The sequence below is a fragment of the Macaca mulatta genome, chromosome 17, assembly GCF_049350105.2.
Source record: "Macaca mulatta isolate MMU2019108-1 chromosome 17, T2T-MMU8v2.0, whole genome shotgun sequence".
Classification (NCBI taxonomy): Eukaryota; Metazoa; Chordata; class Mammalia; order Primates; family Cercopithecidae; genus Macaca; species Macaca mulatta.
The window spans coordinates 5776120-5801150 of NC_133422.1; the positions used below are offsets into that span (position 1 = coordinate 5776120).

At 41.5% G+C, this 25031-nt stretch overlaps 1 protein-coding gene across 2 annotated transcripts in view; it reads left to right on the forward strand.

Moving 5' to 3' along the window:
• ATP8A2 (ATPase phospholipid transporting 8A2) overlaps positions 1–25031 on the forward strand; it is a 653085-nt gene that overhangs the window by 190513 nt on the left and 437541 nt on the right. For both annotated transcript variants that reach the window (XM_028837283.2, XM_028837285.2), the window contains 5 exons: positions 8919–9007; positions 9725–9769; positions 14307–14382; positions 21327–21432; positions 22174–22256. In XM_028837283.2, the coding sequence (XP_028693116.1) occupies positions 8919–9007; positions 9725–9769; positions 14307–14382; positions 21327–21432; positions 22174–22256 (399 nt within the window). The remainder of the gene's footprint in view (positions 1–8918; positions 9008–9724; positions 9770–14306; positions 14383–21326; positions 21433–22173; positions 22257–25031) is intronic.

Consider the following 25031-nt stretch of genomic DNA (forward strand, 5'->3'; position numbering starts at 1 on the left):
TTCCGTACAGCATTGCCAGCGTCCGTTGTTTTTTGACTTTTTTTTTTTTTTAAATTTATTTATTATTATTATACTTTAAGTTGTAGGGTACATGTGCATAACGTGCAGGTTTGTTACATATGTATACTTGTGCCATGTTGGTGTGCTGCATCCATCAACTCATCATTTACATCAGGTATAACTCCCAATGCAATCCCTCCCCCCTCCCCCTTCCCCATGACAGGCCCCTGTGTGTGATGTTCCCCTTCCCGAGTCCAAGTGATCTTATTGTTCAGTTCCCACCTATGAGTGAGAACATGCGGTGTTTGGTTTTCTGTTCTTGTGATAGTTTGCTAAGAATGATGGTTTCCAGCTGCATCCATGTCCCTACAAAGGACGCAAACTCATCCTTTTTGATGGCTGCATAGTATTCCATGGTGTATATGTGCCACATTTTCTTAATCCAGTCTGTCACTGATGGACATTTGGGTTGATTCCAAGTCTTTGCTATTGTGAATAGTGCTGCAATAAACATACGTGTGCATGTGTCTTTATAGCAGCATAATTTATAATCCTTTGGGTATATACCCAGTAATGGGATGGCTGGGTCATATGGTACATCTAGTTCTAGATCCTTGAGGAATCGCCATACTGTTTTCCATAATGGTTGAACTGGTTTACAATCCCACCAACAGTGTAAAAGTGTTCCTATTTCTCCACATCCTCTCCAGCACCTGTTGTTTCCTGACTTTTTAATGATCGCCATTCTAACTGGTGTGAGATGGTATCTCATTGTGGTTTTGATTTGCATTTCTCTGATGGCCAGTGATGATGAGCATTTTTTCATGTGTCTGTTGGCTGTATGAATGTCTTCTTTTGAGAAATGTCTGTTCATATCCTTTGCCCACTTTTTGATGGGGTTGTTTGTTTTTTTCTTGTAAATTTGTTTGAGTTCTTTGTAGGTTCTGGATATTAGCCCTTTGTCAGATGAGTAGATTGCAAAAATTTTCTCCCATTCTGTAGGTTGCCTGTTCACTCTGATGGTAGTTTCTTTTGCTGTGCAGAAGCTCTTTAATTTAATGAGATCCCATTTGTCAATTTTGGCTTTTGCTGCCGTTGCTTTTGGTGTTTTAGACATGAAGTCTTTGCCCATGCCTATGTCCTGAATGGTACTACCTAGGTTTTCCTCTAGGATTTTTATGGTATTAGGTCTAACATTTAAGTCTCTAATCCATCTTGAATTAATTTTCGTATAAGGAGTAAGGAAAGGATCCAGTTTCAGCTTTCTACTTATGGCTAGCCAATTTTCCCAGCACCATTTATTAAATAGGGAATCCTTTCCCCATTTCTTGTTTCTCTCAGGTTTGTCAAAGATCAGATGGCTGTAGATGTGTGGTATTATTTCTGAGGACTCTGTTCTGTTCCATTGGTCTATATCTCTGTTTTGGTACCAGTACCATGCTGTTTTGGTTACTGTAGCCTTGTAGTATAGTTTGAAGTCAGGTAGCGTGATGCCTCCAGCTTTGTTCTTTTGACTTAGGATTGTCTTGGAGATGCGGGCTCTTTTTTGGTTCCATATGAACTTTAAAGCAGTTTTTTCCAATTCTGTGAAGAAACTCATTGGTAGCTTGATGGGGATGGCATTGAATCTATAAATTACCTTGGGCAGTATGGCCATTTTCACGATATTGATTCTTCCTATCCATGAGCATGGTATGTTCTTCCATTTGTTTGTGTCCTCTTTTATTTCACTGAGCAGTGGTTTGTAGTTCTCCTTGAAGAGGTCCTTTACATCCCTTGTAAGTTGGATTCCTAGTATTTTATTCTCTTTGAAGCAATTGTGAATGGAAGTTCATTCCTGATTTGGCTCTCTGTTTGTCTGTTACTGGTGTATAAGAATGCTTGTGATTTTTGCACATTAATTTTGTATCCTGAGACTTTGCTGAAGTTGCTTATCAGCTTAAGGAGATTTTGGGCTGAGACAATGGGGTTTTCTAAATATACAATCATGTCATCTGCAAACACGGACAGTTTGACTTCTTTTCCTAACTGAATACCCTTGATTTCTTTCTCTTGCCTAATTGCCCTAGCCAGAACTTCCAACACTATGTTGAATAGGAGTGGTGAGAGAGGGCATCCCTGTCTTGTGCCAGTTTTCAAAGGGAATTTTTCCAGTTTTTGCCCATTCAGTATGATATTGGCTGTGGGTTTGTCATAAATAGCTCTTATTATTTTGAGGTACGTTCCATCAATACCGAATTTATTGAGCGTTTTTAGCATGAAGGGCTGTTGAATTTTGTCAAAAGCCTTTTCTGCATCTATTGAGATAATCATGTGGTTTTTGTCTTTGGTTCTGTTTATATGCTGGATTATGTTTATTGATTTGCGAATGTAGAACCAGCCTTGCATCCCAGGGATGAAGCCCACTTGATCATGGTGGATAAGCTTTTTGATGTGTTGCTGAATCCGGTTTGCCAGTATTTTATTGAGGATTTTTGCATCGATGTTCATCAGGGATATTGGTCTAAAAATCTCTTTTTTTGTTGTGTCTCTGCCAGGCTTTGGTATCAGGATGATGTTGGCCTCATAAAATGAGTTAGGGAGGATTCCCTCTTTTTCTATTGATTGGAATAGTTTCAGAAGGAATGGTACCAACTCCTCCTTGTACCTCTGGTAGAATTCAGCTGTGAATCCATCTGGTCCTGGACTTTTTTTGGTTGGTAGGCTATTAATTATTGCCTCAATTTCAGAGCCTGCTATTGGTCTATTCAGGGATTCAACTTCTTCCTGGTTTAGTCTTGGAAGAGTGTAAGTGTCCAGGAAATTATCCATTTCTTCTAGATTTTCCAGTTTATTTGCGTAGAGGTGTTTATAGTATTCTCTGATGGTAGTTTGTATTTCTGTGGGGTCGGTGGTGATATCCCCTTTATCATTTTTAATTGCGTCGATTTGATTCTTCTCTCTTTTCTTCTTTATTAGTCTTGCTAGTGGTCTGTCAATTTTGTTGATCTTTTCAAAAAACCAACTCCTGGATTCATTGATTTTTTGAAGAGTTTTTTGTGTCTCTATCTCCTTCAGTTCTGCTCTGATCTTAGTTATTTCTAGCCTTCTGCTAGCTTTCGAATGTGTTTGCTCTTGCTTCTCTAGTTCTTTTAATTGTGATGTTAGAGTGTCAATTTTAGATCTTTCCTGCTTTCTCTTGTGGGCATTTAGTGCTATAAATTTCCCTCTACACACTGCTTTAAATGTGTCCCAGAGATTCTGGTATGTTGTGTCTTTGTTCTCATTGGTTTCAAAGAACATCTTTATTTCTGCCTTCATTTCGTTATGTACCCAGTAGTCATTCAGGAGCAGGTTGTTCAGTTTCCATGTAGTTGAGCGGTTTTGATTGAGTTTCTTAGTCCTGAGTTCTAGTTTGATTGCACTGTGGTCTGAGAGACAGTTTGTTATAATTTCTGTTCTTGTACATTTGCTGAGGAGTGCTTTACTTCCAATTACGTGGTCGATTTTGGAGTAAGTACGATGTGGTGCTGAGAAGAATGTATATTCTGTTGATTTGGGGTGGAGAGTTCTATAGATGTCTATTAGGTCTGCTTGCTGCAGAGATGAGTTCAATTCCTGGATATCCTTGTTAACTTTCTGTCTCGTTGATCTGTCTAATGTTGACAGTGGAGTGTTGAAGTCTCCCATTATTATTGTATGGGAGTCTAAGTCTCTTTGTAAGTCTCTAAGGACTTGCTTGATGAATCTGGGTGCTCCTGTATTGGGTGCATATATATTTAGGATAGTTAGCTCTTCCTGTTGAATTGATCCCTTTACCATTATGTAATGGCCTTCTTTGTCTCTTTTGATCTTTGATGGTTTAAAGTCTGTTTTATCAGAGACTAGTATTGCAACCCCCGCTTTTTTTTGTTCTCCATTTGCTTGGTAAATCTTCCTCCATCCCTTTATTTTGAGCCTATGTATGTCTCTGCGTGTGAGATGGGTCTCCTGAATACAGCAGACTGATGGGTCTTGACTCTTGATCCAGTTTGCCAGTCTGTGTCTTTTAATTGGAGCATTTAGCCCATTTACATTTAAGGTTAAGATTGTTATGTGTGAACTTGATCCTGCCATTATGATATTAACTGGTTATTTTGCTCGTTAGTTGATGCAGTTTCTTCCTAGCCTCGATGGTCTTTACATTTTGGCATGTTTTTGCAATGGCTGGTACTGGTTGTTCCTTTCCATGTTTAGTGCTTCCTTCAGGGTCTCTTGTAAGGCAGGCCTAGTGGTGACAAAAATCTCTAAGCATTTGCTTATCTGTAAAGGATTTTATTTCTCCTTCACTTATGAAACTTAGTTTGGCTGGATATGAAATTCTGGGTTTAAAATTCTTTTCTTTAAGAATGTTGAATATTGGCCCCCACTCTCTTCTGGCTTGTAGAGTTTCTGCCGAGAGATCTGCTGTTAGTCTGATGGGCTTCCCTTTGTGGGTAACCCGACCTTTCTCTCTGGCTGCCCTTAAGATTTTTTCCTTCATTTCAACTTTGGTGAATCTGGCAATTATGTGTCTTGGAGTTGCGCTTCTCGAGGAGTATCTTTGTGGCGTTCTCTGTATTTCCTGGATTTGAATGTTGGCTTGCCCTACTAGGTTGGGGAAGTTCTCCTGGATGATATCCTGAAGAGTGTTTTCCAACTTGGTTCCATTTTCCCCCTCACTTTCAGGCACCCCAATCAGACGTAGATTTGGTCTTTTTACATAATCCCATACTTCTTGCAGGCTTTGTTCATTTCTTTTTCTTCTTTTTTCTTTTGGTTTCTCTTCTTGCTTCATTTCATTCATTTGATCCTCAATCGCAGATACTCTTTCTTCCAGTTGATCGAGTCGGTTACTGAAGCTTGTGCATTTGTCACGTATTTCTCGTGTCATGGTTTTCATCTCTTTCATTTCGTTTAGGACCTTCTCTGCATTAATTACTCTAGCCATCAATTCTTCCACTTTTTTTTCAAGATTTTTAGTTTCTTTGCACTGGGTACGTAATTCCTCCTTTAGCTCTGAGAAATTTGATGGACTGAAGCCTTCTTCTCTCATCTCGTCAAAGTCATTCTCCGTCCAGCTTTGATCCGTTGCTGGCGATGAGCTGCGCTCCTTTGCCGGGGGAGATGCGCTCTTATTTTTTGAATTTCCAGCTTTTCTGCCCTGCTTTTTCCCCATCTTTGTGGTTTTATCTGCCTCTGGTCTTTGATGATGGTGACTTACTGATGGGGTTTTGGTGTAGGTGTCCTTCCTGTTTGATAGTTTTCCTTCTAACAGTCAGGACCCTCAGCTGTAGGTCTGTTGGAGATTGCTTGAGGTCCACTCCAGACCCTGTTTGCCTGGGTATCAGCAGCAGAGGCTGCAGAAGATAGAATATTTCTGAACAGCGAGTGTACCTGTCTGATTCTTGCTTTGGAAGCTTCCTCTCAGGGGTGTACTCCACCCTGTGAGGTGTGGGGTGTCAGACTGCCCCTAGTGGGGGATGTCTCCCAGTTAGGCTACTCAGGGGTCAGGGACCCACTTGAGCAGGGAGTCTGTCCCTTCTCAGATCTCAACCTCCGTGTTGGGAGATCCACTGCTCTCTTCAAAGCTGTCAGACAGAGTCGTCTGCGTCTGCAGAGGTTTCGGCTGTGTTTGTTATTGCCCTGTCCCCAGCGGTGGAGTCTACAGAGACAGGCAGGTTTCCTTGAGCTGCTGTGAGCTCCACCCAGTTCGAGCTTCCCAGCAGCTTTGTTTACCTACTTAAGCCTCAGCAATGGCGGGTGCCCCTCCCCCAGCCTCGCTGCTGCCTTGCCGGTAGATCACAGACTGCTGTGCTAGCAATGAGGGAGGCTCCGTGGGTGTGGGACCCTCCCGGCCAGGTGTGGGATATGATCTCCTGGTGTGCCTGTTTGCTTAAAGCGCAGTATTGGGGCGGGAGTTACCCGATTTTCCAGGTGTTGTGTGTCTCAGTTCCCCTGGCTAGGAAAAGGGATTCCCTTCCCCCTTGCGCTTCCCAGGTGAGGCAATGCCTCGCCCTGCTTCAGCTCTCGCTGGTCGGGCTGCAGCAGCTGACCAGCACCGATCGTCCGGCACTCCCCAGTGAGATGAACCCAGTACCTCAGTTGAATATGCAGAAATCACCGGTCTTCTGGGTCGCTCGCGCTGGGAGTTGGAGACTGGAGCTGTTCGCTCGCGCTGGGAGTTGGAGACTGGAGCTGTTCCTATTCGGCCATCTTGCTCCGCCCCCTTTTTTGACTTTTTAATGATACCCATTCTGACTGGTGTGAGATGGTATCTCATTGCGGTTTTGAATTGCACTTCTCTGATGATTAGTGATGTGGAGCATTTTTTCGTATGTTTTTTGGCCACTTGTATGTTTCTTTGGAGAATGTCTGTTCATGTCTTTTGCTCTTTTTTTTAATGGGGTTGTTTGGTTTTTGCTTGTTCAGTTTAAATTGCTTATAGATTCTGGATGTGAGACCTTTGTCAGATGTATAGTTTGCAAATATTTTCTCCCATTCTGTAGGTTGTCTGTTTACTCTGCTCGTAGTTTCTTTTGTTGTCCAGAAGCTCTTTAGTTTAATTAGGTCCTACTTGTTGATTTTTAAGGACTAACCTCTTTTGAATGCCTTGCCGTTAAAGATTTTGGTTTCATTTCATACACCCTATTGAAACCCACCAGGAACCCTAAGGGGAGGGTGCTGTACCTTCATTTTATAGAGAAGGAAAGGAGTAACTTATCAAAGGACACCTGGTTCTTCAGCGTCAGACTGGGGACTTCGGGTTGTCTGTAGAGATCTGGCCTTCCCAAGCTTCCCTGCCTGGTGAAGGAACATTACCATGTTCCATCTCCCCTGCTCCTCAGTGTCCCTCTGTGAAAATGCAGGAGACGTGGCTCATCCATCTGAGGGTTAGAAAAACTCCCTATGGAGGTAGGCTTGCTTTTTTCGTTTCTCTTTCCTCAAGGATAGAGTGAATTCTGTGGTGGTTTTTGTGTATCATTTTTGAGTTTATTGCCAGAAAACTGAGGCTCAAATTTGTAGATTAAAATAGACCTTTGTAGACAAAAAAAGCAGGTGATTGTTTCTTTGATATAATTTTCCAAACCTACTTAATATTTGCTTTGTCTTTCCTTAAATTGTGTATATTCTATGAGTGCTCTTAAATTCTTAGTATAATAGGATGGATTGTTATTACAGAGAATGTCCTTGGCACAGAGCACAAATCCTGCCACTGCCTTTGGTGCTCTGGTCACATAGGGCTGGGTACAGCACCCAGAGCAGGCCTTGGACCTTGGGCTTTCAATCCTCATTTTTTTTTTTCTCATGTTCTCTCATTCTAGAATGGCTTTGTCATTTCCTTTATCTGTTGGTAAAATCCTTCTCCTGTAAGAATCAGTGAGTTCTTGGTGCATATCAGGCTAAATTTGCCTCCTCTTTGAACTCTTCTCCAGTTTTCCGGGCTTGGTTAGTCTGTTTTCTATGTTCCCATAATAGTCTTTCCAAACATAAATACAGTAAAATAAGGGGTGTGGGTGATGTAGTGTCCATTTCTCTCTGGAGACTTTGTGAGGGTGTGGGTGTGCCCTAGACAAGGTCTTTGGTTGCCTTTGTTAGTTTAGCACAGTGCACAGTATATAATTGTCTGCAGGTGTCATTGAACTGGACCTGAATAATTCAAGGATTGAAAGTACCCGTGGATGCTTCAGTAATTCATCCTAATTGAGGGTATGGGAACGTTTGCATGGGGAAGAAGTTTTGAGTTGGTACTTTAAGGACAAGTTAAAATTTAGTAGGCAAAGTGATAGCAAATCTTGATAAGCCCTTATTATAAAATGTTCATTTTTAATTGTTTTTTTTTTTTTTTTTTGAGACAAAGTTTCGCTCTTGTCGCCCAGGCTGGAGTGCAATATTTGTTTATATCATGATCTCAGCTCACTGCAACCTCTGCCTCCTGGGTTCAAGTGATTCTTCTGCCTCAGCCTCCTGAGTGGCCAGAATTGCAGGCACCTGCCACCATGCCCGGCTAATTTTTTTCGTATTTTTAGTAGAGATGATGTTTTGCCATGTTGGCGAGGCTGGTCTCAAACTCCTGACCTCAGGTGATCCACCTGCCTTGGCGTTCCAAAGTGCTGGGATTACAGGTGTGAGCCACTGCACCTGGCCTTTAATTTTTTATATGATATTTTAATTTTCTTGAGAATGCAGAAAGAATCCCTGCTTACTAAAAGGCAGATTCTACTAAATTTTCCATACCCCTAGACTTACTGCATATAAAAATGTGTTTAAAGTATAAATTACCCCTAGGGTACTAATATTATATTTAGAGGTAGTATTTGACTTCTTTAGGAGCTTGAATACTTGAAGTCCCTTTGATCGTTTTCAAAAAACTTCCCAGTGTATTTGTCTATATTGTATCATTAAGAAAAATTACTGAGTAAGCAATTCATGTAATGAGTCCCTCTTCTATACAACAGTAAAACGCTGCTTCCCTAGGCCAGTTCTCTGGGATCTCTGGAAGGTATCTACCACTTAGCAAGTCCTGAGCCCTCTTTGGAAGACTACTGAGAAACCGGAGATTCCTCTGGAGGCAATTCTGTTAATTCCTCTCCCTTGCTAATCCATGACATCATTTCTCAAATGTTACATGTAGAGTGATAGTGCATATAAACCAGTAGCACATCATTCAGTCAGAGCTGTTATTGCAGCTCCGTCTGCATATTTCGGTACACTTTGACTATATAATTAGTTATGGAAGAAGGTTTGTTAAGTGGTCTAAACATTAAAGTATTAATATATTTTTTGTTATTAATTTGCTAGCTTTAAGGAAATCTACCCGTTTCATACAGGTTTTGAAAAATATAGAAGGGAAGACTTCATTTGTTGATCTTTGCATCTCAATACTTCCTGATGTATATTTCTTTTATTCTTTGATTTAGGTGAAATATCTCTTTTCTGACAAGACTGGAACGCTTACGTGCAATATCATGAACTTCAAGAAGTGCAGCATTGCCGGAGTAACCTATGGGTCAGTGTTTATCACTTACTGAAAATTTACTTGTAGTCTTTCAAGAAAGTAAGTAGATATTGACTACTTAGTCAAATATCTTGACTTACTGATGATTTGAAAGGATAAAGATCCTTTCAAAATTAAAAAAAAAATCGAAATCCTTTACAATAGATTTAGATATGTAGTTACTATGGAATGCGTTTATAGCTGAATGGATCCCAAATTAAACTCAGAACAGTTAAAACATGGTTTATTTCTGACCGGGCGCAGTGGCTCACACCTGTAATCCCAGCACTTTGGGAGGCCGAGGCAGGTGGATTGCCTGAGGTTGGAAGTTTGAGATCAACCTGGCTAACATGATGAAACCCTGTCTCTACTAAAAATACAGTATTAGCTGGGCATTGTTGCATGCACCTGTAATCCCAGCTACTCGGGAGGCTGAGGCAGGAGAATCGCTTGAACTCGGGAGGCAGGGGTTGCAGTGAGCCAGAATCGCACCACTGCACTTCAGCCTGGGTGACAGAGTGAGACTCCATCTCAAAACAAACAAACAAACAAACAACAACAACAACAACAAAAGTGGTTTATTTCTGCAATTAACTTGGTAAGAAGTCCCTGAGAATCTGTAAGTTTGTATATCTAATCTAAGAATTATACATTTACTCAGGTTTTGATCAGAATGTCTGTCTTTTGATCACAGTTTTGTGACCACTCTGTTTTCCCTTTCTTTGGCAGTCACTTCCCAGAATTGGCAAGAGAGCCGTCCTCAGATGACTTCTGGTAAGTAGATTCTAGCACTTCTTGACACTTCAGTGGAAAAGCCTGTGGAATAGTTTTTATTTATTTATTTACATTTTTAGAGACAGCCTCACTCTATTGCACAGGATGGAGTGCAGTGATACAGTCATAGCTCACTGTAGTCGTGAACTCCTGGGTTCAAGTGATCCTCCTGCCTCAGCCTCCTGCGTAACTAAAACTACAGGCAGGCGCCACCGTGCCTGACTAATTTTGTAATTTTTTGTAGAAATGAGGTCTCACTATGTTGCCCAGGCTGGTCTCAAACTCCTGGCCTCAAGCCGTCCTCCCGCTGTGTCTTCCCAACGTGCTGGGATTACACGTGTGAGAAACCAGGCTCGCCCTCGAATAATTTTATTAGCATTTCTCACCTGCCTATTTTTTTATGTAAATAAAAGTTGCATATATGTTATTTTGAAAGAAAACCAGATAAAATTTAAGGATGAACATAGTTTGAAAAGTCCGGAGATACTACAGGACTTTTACCAAAAAATCGACTGCCCTTGGTTCAGTACTTCCCACTCACTCCCTATTCCCTGGAGGCAGTCAACCTCAGTGCTTTTGCTTTTTAAAAAATTTTATTTTTATATTTCAAGGTAATATTTATATTAATTTTTAAATTAAAGACATTTAGGCTGGGTGCAGTGGCTCACACTTGTAATCCCAGCACTTTGGGAGGCCAAGGCATGCAGATCGTTTGAGGTCAGGGTTCAAGACCAGCCTGGCAAACATGATGAAACCCTGTCTCTACTAAAAATACAAAAATTAGCCGGGTATGGTGGTGGGCGCCTGTAATCCTAGTTACTCAGGAGGCTGAGGCAGGAGAACCAGTTGAACTCAGGAGGCAGAGGTTGCAGTGAGCCAAGATTGTGCCACTGCACTCCAGCTGAGTGCACAGCAAGACTCTGTCTCAAAAAAAAAAAAAAAAAGAAAGACAAATTAAAAACATTTAGACATTATTCTACTTTTTACCGTGGATGATGAGAGTTTATCTCCTACTCTTGCTCCGCCCCCTTTGGAAGCATTTCAGATTTTCTGTACCTCCTCAGGCATATGCCATTTCAACCATGAAGCTTTGGGCAGATTTTAAAATGTTTCCTTTTTTTTTTTTGTTTTTGAGACGGAGTCTCGCTCTATCTCCCAGGCTGGAGTGCAGTGGCATCGTCTTGGCTCACTGCAAGCTCCGCCTCCTGGGTTCACGCCATTGTCCTGCCTCAGCCTCCCGAGTAGCTGGGACTACAGGCGCCCGCCACCACGCCCGGCTAATTTTTTGTATTTTTAGTAGAGACGGGATTTCACCGTGTTGGCCAGAATGGTCTTGATCTCCTGACCTCATGATCTGGACCTCCCAAAGTGAATTTTTTCCATTATTTTGGACATTCAGTGGACCACTAGTGAGCCATTTCTGTCTCTGAATTTCCTCTTCTTGATTCTCAGCAGTGTCTTTGTATTATTTCTATGATAGTTTTCCTCCTCTCCAGCTTCCCTGTTCCCTCTGCATCTCTTGATAGTCAGATATTGAATCTCTTGGGTTGATCCTCCAATTTTGTTATCATTCTCTCTCATTTTCCATATTTTTTTTGTTTCACTTCCTGGTATTTTTTTCACCTTGATCTTCTATCCTTTATCATGAGTTTTTCGTATGATCTCACTTTCGGTTTTTGAAAGCATTCCCTTAACGTTGCTTTTGCATTCTGTGTTTTCTCTGCTCTCCTCTCCCACCCTCCCTACCGCTCACCCGTGGTGTTTTGATTTGTTTTCTATAGGCTTTCTTCAAAAACCTGGTGATCATTAGCTGTGTGCTCAGATATTTTTATTTCTTTTTGTGTAAAATATGTGTAACATAATATTTATCGTTTGACTCTTTTAAATGTACAATTCAGTTGCACTAAGTATATTCATAGTGTTTTGCAGCCATCCGACTATTCATTTCTAGAACTTTTTCATCTGAAGCCCTATCTATTCAACAAAAATTCTTCATTGCTGCCTGCCTCCAGACCCTAGTAACCACCACTCCGTTTTCTGTCTCTATGAGTTTGCCTGTTCTAGGTACCTCATGCAAGTGAAATTGTACAGTATTTGTGTTTTTGTGTTTGGCGTATTTCCCTTAGCATGTCTTCAGGGTTCATCCATGTTGTAGAATGTGTCAGAATCTTTTCCCTTTGGAAGGCTGAGTAATGTTCGATTGCGTGTATATGCCACGCATTGTTTATCCCGTCATCTGTTCATGGGCATTTGTGTTGCTTCCACCTTTTGGCTACTGTGAATAATGCTGCTGTGAACATTGACATACAGGTATCTGTTTCAGTCCCCCCTTTCCATTATTGGGGGTATACACCTAAACATGGAATTACTGGGTCATATGGTAATTCTGTGTTTAACTCTTTGAGGAAAAACCTTGCTATTTTTCATAGCAGAGCCACCATTTGACATTCCTGCCAGCAGTGCACAAGGGTTTCACTTTCTCCACATCCTTGCCAACGCTTGTGATTTTTCAGGTTTTGTTTGTTTTATAGTAGCCATCCTAATGGGTGTGAAGTGGCACCTTATTGTAGTTTTGATTCCTGTTTCCCTTATAAAGAGTGATGCTGTCTGTCTGCATGTGTTTTAAAGCTTATACACAAGAAACCTGATTGCTAGGGCTGTGTGTGGAGTGGGGACCCTGTGGTTGATGACTGATTGCCTTCCCGGAGAATGATCAGCCAGGACCCATGATTGTATTAAGGGATCCCTGGATGTCAGTGTCTGTGGGTCTTTCTTGTCAGCCGGTCAGCTTTCTTTTCATAAAAAGAACTTTCTAGTTTCCTGCCAAGGGCTATAAATTTGGTCTAACTGTTTTGGAAGCTGTGTGGAGGCAGCGGGCCAGTGATTGTACCTTTCAGCATATATAGAATTTCATTTAAAACACTGTTTTGGGAGGTTGCCCCAGCCTATCCACATGTGTGCCTGTGTGCCCAGTGTCCCTGGGCTCAGGACTACTCTGGTTTAATTTCTGTAAAAGATAAGTTTTTTTTTTCTGGCTGTGGAAAGTTCGGTTGTCTGGCTGCTTGGGATGTGAGAGGATTCTTGAAGTGTTTCACAAGTGGACGTGGAAGCTGTGCCATCTTCCTCCTTCCCTGTACCTCACAGGTGCCTTGTACTGCCATTTGTTCCACCTTCCCACTCTGTTGAGGGCATCAGCTTGCATTATAGGTGCTCCCCCTTGCAAGCTGTTGGTTGCTGTTTTCTGTGCTGTACTACACTCTAATACCTATTTCGAGTGAAGACTGACATACACTCTGCTGTCATGTCTTCTTTCATTGTCTTTGTCTTGACAATGATGAAATTTCAGGAGGGGGCCGGATGCAGTGACTCATGCCTGTAATCCCAGCATTTTGGGAGGCCGAGGCAGGTGGATCACATGAGGTCAGGAGTTTGAAACCAGCCTGACCAACATGGCAAAACCCTGTCTCTACTAAAAATACAAAATTAGCCAGGTGTGATGGTGGGCATGTGTAATCCCGGCTACTTGGGAGACTGAGGCAGGAGAATTGCTTGAACGTGCAAGGTGAAGGTTGCAGTGAGCCGAGATCACGCCATTGCACTCCAGCCTGGGCAACAAGAGTGAAACTTCATCACAATAAATAAATAAATAAATAAATAAATAAATAAATAAATTTTTTTTTTTTTTTTTTTTTTTTGAGACGGAGTCCCACTCTGTCGCCCAGGCTGGAGTGCAGTGGCCAGATATCAGCTCACTGCAAGCTCCGCCTCCTGGGTTCACGCCCGTTCTCCTGCCTCAGCCTCCCGAGTAGCTGGGACTACAGGCGCCCGCCACCTCGCCCGGCTAGTTTTTTGTATTTTTTAGTAGAGACGGGGTTTCACCGTGTTCGCCAGGATGGTCTCGATCTCCTGACCTCGTGATCCGCCCGTCTCGGCCTCCCAAAGTGCTGGGATTACAGGCTTGAGCCACCGCGCCCGGCCCATAAATAAATATTTTTAAAAAATTCAGGAGGGAGTGGAGATAAATGAATATACAGTTGGTTCTTCACATTTTCTTCAGTGTGATAGCTCACAGCCATCATATCGTTTCCTTTCTTGTAATTATTTGTTGTCTTCTGTCTCCTACATATGAGCTCTGGCCATAAATGGCTGCATGTATACAGTGCAATACTTCCTCTTGTTTTATTTGCTTTGAGCAGACACTCTTGGAAGTTCTCTCGGGTAGAAGTGACTCAGGGGCCAACTGAAATGACAGTCATAGTCTTGATCCCTGGCTTCTGTTTCTTCTCCTTGTAACTATTGTTCCTCGTAACTGTTGTTCTTTACAATAACTCGTGAAATATTTTATTTATAGTAAACTCCAGGATTAATTGTTTTGAGGTTTGAAATAATAATACAGAATTCCAAGCCTTTGAAAGTTTAATGTGAATTCCTACAGGACTTTAGGTATGGTTCTTCTGGAAGGCAGATTCTTTCCAGGTTTGGGTTAACTTAACAGAAACTTTTGAATTGGATACATTTTCTCTGTTCTCTCTTACAGTCGGATGCCTCCTCCCTGTAGTGATTCCTGTGACTTTGATGACCCCAGGCTGTTGAAGAACATTGAGGATCGCCATGTAAGTGCTCTGTTTTACTCTGAAGACAGCAAACAGCTTACTATGCACCTTTCTTATAGATACGCGTGTAGTATTTTGCAAGTTGCAGTTTTAGAGGCCGGGAAAAGTCTCAGTTTGATGGTGTGAGTCCTTCTGAGAAGTGATCTGAGATGCTTTGTGGTGAATACTGTGCATGAATTAGTGTATTTCAATACATGATGACTTTGTAAAGTAGCACACCAAGATCAAGACAAGTCTTACCACAGAATTCTGTAACAGTTCCAATTGCTGTTGCTTTGTAAGATTTCTGCAGTACTATTTTGTCACAGTTGTGAATCTAAGAGGCCAAGTGTAATTGCATATCCTTTGACTAGGATACTTTAGGAAACAAAAGTAAGATCTATATAATAATAGGTAGCATTTATTGCATTCAACTGTGTGCCAGGCAACTAACATATGTTTCCTTCAACATTTTAGTCAACATCTGAATCACATCTGGGAGGTGACAAGGAAGTTAAATAAGAGATTAAATTGGCAAATAGTTGCCCAGCACATAAATGTAGAAATGAGCCTTAAACCTCGGTCTGTTAGATTTTTAACTATGACATCACACCACTTCAAATCAGTATTAGCTGCAGCATCGCATCAATTCACTGTTATTTTATTTATGTATGTATTTTTAATTTTTCTATAAGTTATTGGGGAACAGGTGGTATTTGGTTACATGAGTAAGTTCTTTAGTGGTGATTTGTGAGATTTTGGTGCACCCATCACCTGAGCAGTATACACTGCACCGTATTTGTAGTCTTTTGTCCCTCGCCTCCCTCTCACCCTTCCCCCAAAGTCCCCATAGTCCACTGTGTCATTCTTATGCCTTTGCGTCCTCATAGCTTAGCTCCCACATATCAGTGAGAACATAGGATGTTTGGTTTTCCATTCCTGAATTACTTCACTTAGAGTAATAGTCTCCAGTCTCATCCAGGTCACTGCAAATGCTGTTTATTTGTTCCTTTTTATGGCTAAGAGGTATTCCATCATCTCTCTCTATATGTATATATACATGTGTATATATTATATATGTATATTTCACAATTTCTTTATCCACTCGTTGATTGATGGGCATTTGGGTTGATTCCACAATACTCAGTTGTGAATTTTACTGCTATAAACATGTGTGCAAGTATTTTTTCCTCTGGGAAGATACCTAGTAGTGGGATTGCTGGATTGAATGGTAGTTCTACTTTTAGTTCTTTAAGGAATCTCCACACTGTTTTCCATAGTGGCTGTTCTAGTTTACACTCCCACCTGTGGTGTAGAAGTGTTTTCTGATCACCACATCCATGCCAACATCTATTGTTTTTGAGTTTTTCATTATGGCCATTCTTGCAGGAGTGAGGTGGTGTCGCATTGTGGTTTTGATTCGCATTTCCCTGATCATTAGCGATGCTGAGCGTTTTGTCATATGTTTGTTGGCCATTTGTATATCTTCTTTTAAGAATTGTGTATTCATTTTCTTAGCCCACTTTTTGATGGGATTGTTTGTTTTTTTTTCTTACTAATTTGTTTGAGTTTGTTGTAGTTTCTGGATATTAGTCCTTTGTCAGATGTAGAGATTGTGAAGATTTTCTCCCACTCTGTGGGTTGTCTGTTTACTCTGCTGACTGTTCCTTTTGCTGTGCAAAAACTCTTTAGTTTAATTAGGTCCCAGCTGTTTATCTTTGTTTTTATTGCATTTGCTTTTGGATTCTTGGTCATGAAATCCTTGCCTAAGCCAATGTCTAGAAGGGTAATTCACTGTTATTTTAAAGGCTACTCTGAAAAATGCCAACTTAGAAAATTATTCACTGATCAAAGCATTTCACAACTAGTTAAGTCAGTATAAATTAGATATCATATGATTTTTTTTCTGAAAAATGTCTAGATTTAAAATTAGGTAAACATGAGCAAAATTAAAACTTTATCTTTCCAAATTTCTGAAATTTTAAGAGACAGATATATTTAAGATTTTTCTAAGTTTTCATGAGGAAATCCTACTTTCCTCTATCACAGTTAGTACCCATTTGTTGCCAGCACTTCTGAAATGTGGGTGTGTACAGCTCACACACCCACAGGCTGTGATGCTGCTATCCCCACTCAGTTCTTGGTGAGGCTGGTGAAGTGGTCCAAGCCCACAGAGGATGCTGCTGGAGTCTATGTTCTGTTTCAGTCACAGACAGCTAGAGAATCCTTTCTTGGATTCTGATCTTAGAGGTAGATCCAGCTACTAGGCTAGAGGTTCTCCAAGCAGAAGAGTGGCGCCTCTGAAGAATCGTCTCTGCAGGAAGGTGTTTTTAATCAAAGATGTCAAAGAAACAAGTGTACTTTGAGCACTCGAGAGGAAACAAGTGTTTTCAACTAGTATTCAGGTCGCGGGTAACCACACAGGTGGGCAACTGAATATATCTGTTCAAGTTGGGATGGTGAATGGAAAAGGAGACAGTGGAAGGGTGACACAGGAGCTCCGGAGACTGTTCTCGGTCCAGTTTCACGAGTTTGCTTTCCTAGATCAACAAGGAGAAAGTAGCAAAGGAAATAAGATGAGCACAGTGTACGGAACATCACAGAATTCCAGTATTGGGCTAGGAATAGCAGCAAACTGTTGGATCCCCATTTACATCAGAGACTCATTTATTTATTCACTCATTTCGCAAACAGTTTAAGGACCTCATTTACATGAAATACCTTGCTGTCGGTACTAGGGGAAGAGATGATTTAAAAATACCCAAGGGATTCCTGTTCACTGGGGAAGCAGACATGGGAAATTCTTAGGAGTCATAGTATGCTTTTGCAGGATAGGTAAGGTGCAGCTGAGGAGGTGATTTTGGTTTGTGTAGACAGAGAGGAATCCCATTCTGTTTGGTGACTGTCGTGGCTACCATAACTGTTGACATGTGAGCAGTGTGGCCACCCACACAGAATGGTATTTGCACTGACATAAAGGTGGGATGCCGTAGAAACCCAGTGGCCTGGGGCAAATCTTTACTTGGAAAAGAGCTTCTTTGGGGACCCCCTACATGGTTCTGGGATCCTAGTGTTTGAAAGATTTCAATGCTTGGCTCAGTTAATTTCTGACTCTCGCTGGTGTTCTCTCCAAAGCTGGCCCGGGACTGGTGTTCTGGGTCCCTGTGAGGTTTTGGGGTTTTGACTGTCCATCCCACACTCTTCTTGAGCCTGTCCTCTGTTGATGTTTGAATGGAGATCTGAGCACAGCTAATACCTTTCCCATTGCCTTCCCCTGCCCACTGCTTTTTTCCTGACTCCTCCTTGGTGGCTGTGGTGAGTGGAAAGCACTTTAGGAAGAAATCTTACTGTTTATATAAGTCAGTGATCTTTCTTCTTCTTTCCTTTCCTCCTCATCGTCTGCCCTCCTGAGCCAAATTTCCTTTTAGTTTAGTGGAAAAGCCATTGAGAGTAGGGACAGGTGCAACCCCTGTGAAAAGGAAGCCCTGCCATGGGGACTTTATGATGACCATCCAAACACAGAGACTTCAAGGGCATTTTAATACTGGATACTCATAGAGTTTCAGTACAGGCATAATGAGGAATTGATTGATGGGTTTGGGAATTTATTTTCTAATTTTTAGTAAAAGCCTCCTAGCCTATGTGTACCATTTTTAAGCTTTCTTGGATCCTTGAGGCCTTCTGAGGTACTCTTCATCTTAGCTACTGTGTTAACTAAACTCTTTGACATTTAACTTCTAGCTCCACCATAATAATGAAGACCATAGAATAGGCTCTAATATTTTCTTTGGGGAGATGTGGGATTGAATTAAATGTACCCACTGGATGTTTTTAAGCAGTTTAAAACCAGGGCCTATTAGATTATTTTGCCCTGGTTTTAAACTGCTTAAAAACATCCAATGTTTTTGTTCATTTTGCGAAAATATGTTTGTGGAGAGGGAAGAAGTATTTGAGGATTTGCGGCTGCACATGCCCCACATTCTCATCTATATTGTCTTGGGACTATTGACTAAAATTAAAGCATTTGGTCCAAGAAAACCCTTCCTTTCCTCCCAAGGGAATACTTGCGTTTGCTACAGAATTTTCTCTCTTCCTGTATCATCATTTCAAATTTTGTGGGTCCTTTAGGACTGTGTTAAGCTTTGTGTGGGCTGATAGCCAAGATGGAATTTGGCTCTTAGAGAATCAACCTGTGAGAAATTTCGGGGGACAGTTTATGCAACCCCCTCCTTACATTGCTAACCCAGTGTGTGGGATAAATTTCCAAAGGTTCACCAAGGAAGAAGATGTAATTTTCTGTTGAATCATTATGCCTAAGACTTCTGAGCTTGAGTCTTCAAGAAGAAATCATTTATATATGTATATGATTTGGATAATTTGTAGCTGCAATTTCGCTTGCAAAACAATTTAGACATGTATCATTTTCTGCTATTTTAAATTCACCAAATAAATAGAAAATATTCATTTCTAGATATATGGCATTTTGTACATATTACAAGCTGTTAACTGAAGGAAAAATATTGTATGATTCTGTTTCTGTGAGGTACATACAATAGGCAAATTCATAGACACAGAAAACAAGATAGAGGTTACTAGGGGGTAGAGAGAAGAGAGAATGGAGAGTTATTGTTTAATGGGTATAGAGTTTCTGCTGGGGAAGATGAAGTTTTGTTTATAGATAGTGGTGATGGCTGTGTAGCATTGTTGAATGTATTTAAAATGTAATTGAATTCTATAGTTACAAATGGTTAAATGATAGATATTACATGTCTAGTTTACCACAATACAATTTTTTAACATCTAAGAAGATACACACACACATCACACACACACACACACACACAAATATAAGCATTCATAGGCTTCAGATTAATTTTGTCTCTTCTCCCTAATTTATTATAGAATGCAATAGGAAGAAAACCAATGATAGGTTAATTTTATTTTAGGATTAAAAAAAATCTTCATGGATTTTGTCTGGCTTACCATTTGAGGTAGAAGACTCTTCATGTGTGCAATTCTTTATAACTCTTAGAAAATATTTCACTACTAGGTTTACTTATTTGTAAAATCTAAGACCCTTTTTATGTTGTTTCATTATGGGACAAGGTTATGTTCAGGGTTGGATGGTTCTCAGGTACAGGGGAAGGCAACCTTGAATTGAAGCTAAATTCTCACGGAAAGCGCTTTTGGGGAAAATTTCTTACCATTTTTGCAATGCAGGCCTTGAGGAATGTGTAAATTCCTTAAGTTCATGACTTCACTGAACTATAATTTAATGTGCCTTTTCTTTTCATGGTAAGAAGTAGCCATGTGAATAGTTGTGATTTGATTCCATAAAATTCCTCTTAAGTCACATTCATAAGACAGAGAAGAAAGTAAAAATATTCTTGTGGAAGTCGTCATTCATTTATGACTAAAAAACCATAAAACTATAAAAAGAGGAAGCACATAACTGCTTCCTTCTTATGATGATATAAATCAATCTCAATTTTATAGCCAGTTGCCTATTTAAAAGGGATGCATTAGAGACACTGACATTAAAATAACCCCAGGAAAAGGCAGCTTGGTTATCCCCCTGCCTTGAACGTAATTCTGGAAGTGCTAGCTCATGCAGACAGGTGAAAATTGAAAGTTTGTATATTGGGAGGAAAAGGGAAAACTTCTCATTTGTGGGTGATATAATTGTCGACATTGAAAACCTAGGATAGTCAATGGCAATTCAGAGAACTAGTAGGAGCTCAGTGACAACTGGATATTAACTTACAAAAATCAATGTTTCTGCTTACATCCCAACAAGAAACTACTGTAAAATGTAATGGAAATAAGATTCCATTCATGATATAAAAGGCAATAGATAAAATGCCTTACTAGTACTTCATGTACAATGGTCACCAAAATAATTTTTGAGCAAATAAAATAATTAATAGACATATGCTAGGTCTTATATTTAGAATATTGAGAAGCTTTTAATCCATAGGAAGACACACTGTTTTCTTAGATGGGAAGACAGCATTATTTTCCCACTAGTTATAAAAGTGCTCTAATACCAATAAAAAAGTATATGTTTTTTCCCAGAGAGAATGAGAATTCTATTAAATACATATCCAGGGCAATTCTGGTTTTTGTTGTTGTTCAAGAGTAATGGGCGAGAGATGCACTGCTTTACAGGTATTGAGAGGTTATAAACCTAAAGGATGGACACTGCATAGAACAGATGTCAGGGAGGGGAATGGGAGCCTGGAGATGGAAGCATCTTCTGTTTATGGGGCCTGAGGTACAGCAGTGAGGGAGGCAGAACACAGGCTTCCGGAGGATCTTGCGGAGAGAGGCGGAAGCACCTGGGTGAAGCAGAAGCACCTGGGTGAAGCAGAAGCACAGGGGAGGTGGAAGCACTTGGGCAAATGGAAGCACTTGGGCAAATGGAAGCACGTGGGTAAATGGAAGCACGTGGGCAAATGGAAGCACTTGGGCAAATGGAAGCACTTGGGCAAATGGAAGCACTTGGGCAAATGGAAGCACGTGGGTAAATGGAAGCACGTGGGCAAATGGAAGCACGTGGGTAAATGGAAGCACTTGGGCAAATGGAAGCACGTGGGTAAATGGAAGCACGTGGGCAAATGGAAGCACGTGGGTAAATGGAAGCACTTGGGCAAGGCTGAGGCTCCCGAGGAGGCAGTGTGTGCTGAGGCACAAGGAAGGCTCTTCCTCTTTTCTCTCCCCATCTCTTGAGCTGAAGCGTAGGAGCTGCATTCCAAGAGAAACCCAGGATTAGTGCGCGCGAGAACCGGCTTGGGGACTCCAGACCAGAGCGGTAGGAGGAGGAGCTGAGGTCCATATTAAGGACCTCTACCCTGTCCTACAGGGAGCAGTAGGATGACTGGATGTTAGGCGGGAATCTGCTTGTGTGAGCCCTGGTGCCTGTTGAAGGTGTTGTGACTGACACTAATCCCGCCTCACGTTTGCAGCCCACAGCCCCTTGCATTCAGGAGTTCCTCACCCTTCTGGCCGTGTGCCACACGGTTGTTCCTGAGAAGGATGGAGATAACATCATCTACCAGGCCTCATCCCCAGGTGAGGACTCTGGCCGGGTGCCCCCGGCTGGCCCCTTCTCAGGAGACCTGGGTGTTGCAGTTATTCTTGGAGATGCTGCCGTGTAGTCAGCGCCATAGACCCAGCTGTCTTCTGTTGGCCTCGTCCTGAGGCCAGGCTGTGGCTACAGGTGCAAAGCCGTAGAGAGCCCGGGATGGGCTCTCCTGACTCTCATAACCCCTTTTTAACAGCAAAGGGAGGACCCTGGTTATGTTGCATTTCCTGGCAGAGGTGATTGGGCTTGACAGAGCTCTGAAGAAAGAACAGAGCTGGCTTCTTCCTCATCCTCCCCGCCTCACAGATTTTCTTCCTTCTGGGGAAGCTGTGCATGGGGGTTCTCTTTACCTACTTCCTGGGGCTTGGGAATCCCACAGCACAACTAAAATACTGCCTTGCTCAGAGGAGGTGTTTGGTGGGAGCCATGGGACTATGACTTAGGTTTATCGGAGAGAACTTGATCCCAAGCGAGAGTAGCAAGAATAGAAATCATTCTTGTCCTGGTGAATTAGCATAGATCCAAGCCCTCCACCTAACAGAAGTGCTCATTTCAGAACCCTGGTGGTAGGAAGAGCAAGCGCTTCTCTACCCCGAGTCCTCACTACTGCGCAGATAACACCAGGCCTCCTTCAGTAGAGTGGGTTTTGTTAATTTGAAAAGGGACACTGAACAGAATTCTATCGTTACCAGTGATGTGTCAATGTTTCACAAACTCCCAATTGACAGATGAAGCTGCTTTGGTGAAAGGAGCTAAAAAGCTGGGCTTTGTCTTCACAGCCAGAACGCCGTTCTCAGTCATCATAGAAGCGGTGAGTAACACGTGTGTGCACGTTTCAGATCACCTACTTCTTGAAGATTGTGCATGTGAAATGGCATGTCTGTTGTAAATGATAGCAGAACTTCTCTTTTGGTGAAAAATCAGACCTGTGAAAAACTGGAGTTAATATGATTGTATGAGCTTGTTTGAGTTGTTTGGCATTGCAGTACTGTTTCGCCCTTGAGGATGCTTTTCCACATGTCTTTCATACACTGATGTGAAATTATTTGTAGCAAAGAACTTCACAAATCTACTCTTTGTTCTATAATAATTGGGAAAATAAGTTAGCGGTCCACTTGTCTTTGAGGGCAGGTTCTACGTCTCTTTGTAGCCTCAGAGCCCGAGTTCTTACTCAGTGAAGCCTCACAGTCTCTTCAGAAGTCTCTTCGGCTGGGGGAGGAGTCAGAGTTAAGATCTCTCTCTCTCTCTCTTTTTTTTTTTTTTTTTTTGGGATGTAGTCTCACTCTGTTGCCCAGGCTGGAGTGCAGTGGTGCTATCTCGGCTCACTGAAACTTCTGCCTTCCAGGTTCAAACAATTTTCCTGCCTCTGCCTCCCGAGTAGCTGGGACTGACTACAGGCACGTGCCACCACGCCCGACTAGTTTTTGTATTTTCAGTAGAGACGAGGTTTTGCCATGTTGGCCAGGCTGGTCTCAAACTCCTGACCTCAAGTGATCCACCCGCCTTGGCCTCCCAAAGTGCTGGGATTACAGGCTGAGCCTCTGTGCCCGGCTTTGATCTTTTATCTGTATGAGGGATCCCCCCCTGCAACTGAAGTCAAGAGGTTTACATATTTTCTGATTTTCTTCTGAGTTTCCCTACTTACAGGCCAAAGGGAGAAACTTAGTGATAGAAAAATAATTATATCAACAAGAAGATCAAATACAGACCTTTGGAATGGGCAACAGGGGAAAATGGTGGTTACGACTGGTGAGGCAGTGGTGTTTTTCATGATAACCAGTTAGAAGGGCTGTTTTATTATTGTCTGGATTGATGATGAGGGTCTGGGGCTAGTCCCTGCCATCCCTTGCCTTTCCCTACCCCTCCATTTGGGGAAGACTTGGGGATTATAGTTTTTGGCTTTGTGGATGCATCCTTAAATCCATAGACCTTTAATGCATTTGAAATTCACTTCCAAATGGTATAATGACTTGATATTGTTCCTGACTTGGGAGTACTGTAGTAAGTTTTGTCTTTTAGTTACATGCAAAACCTATAAAATATCATATCTTATACAAAGTACCCATTTATTGGCATCTTCAGTTTTTTATGGAGTACAGAGATGAGTTCATTTGGTCATGTTTACTTTTACTATGCTTATTTTAGTCAACAGGGAATTTAGCTTAGGGAAAGGTACCACCATTAAAAGTAGAATGAAGTAGTGATTGAATATAGAATTTCCCTTACAGAAGCTTTTTAAAAATGAGGTCTTTTCTCCCCTTCAGTTGGAGGAGAATTTTAATCTTAGCCGTAGGATTTTCAGTTGTGTGGGTGCTGCACGTCTCTGCATTTGCAAAAATGGAGGTTGGGAGCTTGGATCATAGGTGAGAGAGACAGAAGAGAACAGGTGCTTCCACTTCACTCACAATGCCAGGTAAATGTGGAACCTAGAGAGCCTATTGGTGTCGTCCTCCTGGTGTTATATGCTGCATTGACCCCTCTTTGTTACCTCATTACAGTTTTAAGGTCATATTTCTGGGGATCACAAAAGACTACCTGATTAGTTAGGACTTGTAAATAAAAACAATAAAAAGAATCCTATTCAACCATTCATCAAACCACCAATTCTCAAATTTAGGTTTTGCATATGAGTAAAAGAACAAACTTACTGCTGTACTACCAAGTCAGGAACAAATTCTCCAATTCCTACATATTTACGTGAAGTGTCCTCGCCAGTAGTCAGAACAGCCACGTCCATGGGCTGCATCTGGAGGTGGCTGGTGTAACTGGTGCGGAGAGGAGGTGGCTCCTGGGAATGGCAGCGCTGGTGCTGGGTGGTGGTAGTAGCACCGGGTGTCTTCTGAATGGGAATATGATGGAAAGTTGGGACAGTCTGTGGAAAAAGGGAACTCGGAATTCATGGTTCCGAAGAGGTGAATAAAGATTGAGGAAGCCTAGGTGAAGTGGATCATTAGTTGTTTTGTGGGATGCAAAGAGAAGGAGTGGAGAGTTGTGGGTGTGAATGAAGATAATGATTCCATCATGTACTTGGTAATTTGAATGTGTTACTTCATTGATTACTTCTCTGAACCCTAAAAGACAAGTGCTTTTGCCATGCATAAGAAAGTCACACACTTAGAGGCAGAAACTGGATTCAAACTCACACGTATCGGATGCCAAAGGTCACGTTCTTTCCACTACGAAGTGCTGGGGAAATGGAAAGATTAGATTAAAAATTTGAAAATAGCGTACACACCATCTGGAATTTTTAGATGGAAAAAAATTGTGAATATTGACCTTCTAACTTGAAAGAACCCAAAGAAAAAGAGCGTTTGATTGATTGCTCTGTGACCAGGTACAGATGCACCATCTCTTTGTCTGCAAATTCAAAACCCAATGCCTTTGAATTCCAAAAGATTTTTTCCTAAGTTTGGTGAATAGTTATTTGGCAGCAAAACCTAATCAGACGTGGTGAGGCTGTTTATGATCTTTATGAATGTCACTTCCTGTGATATGCATACATTTTGCTGGAGAACGTGGATGTGCTGTATAACAGCATGTTACCCCAGACCCTGCTGGGGACATTATGGTAGATGGTCTAGAATAT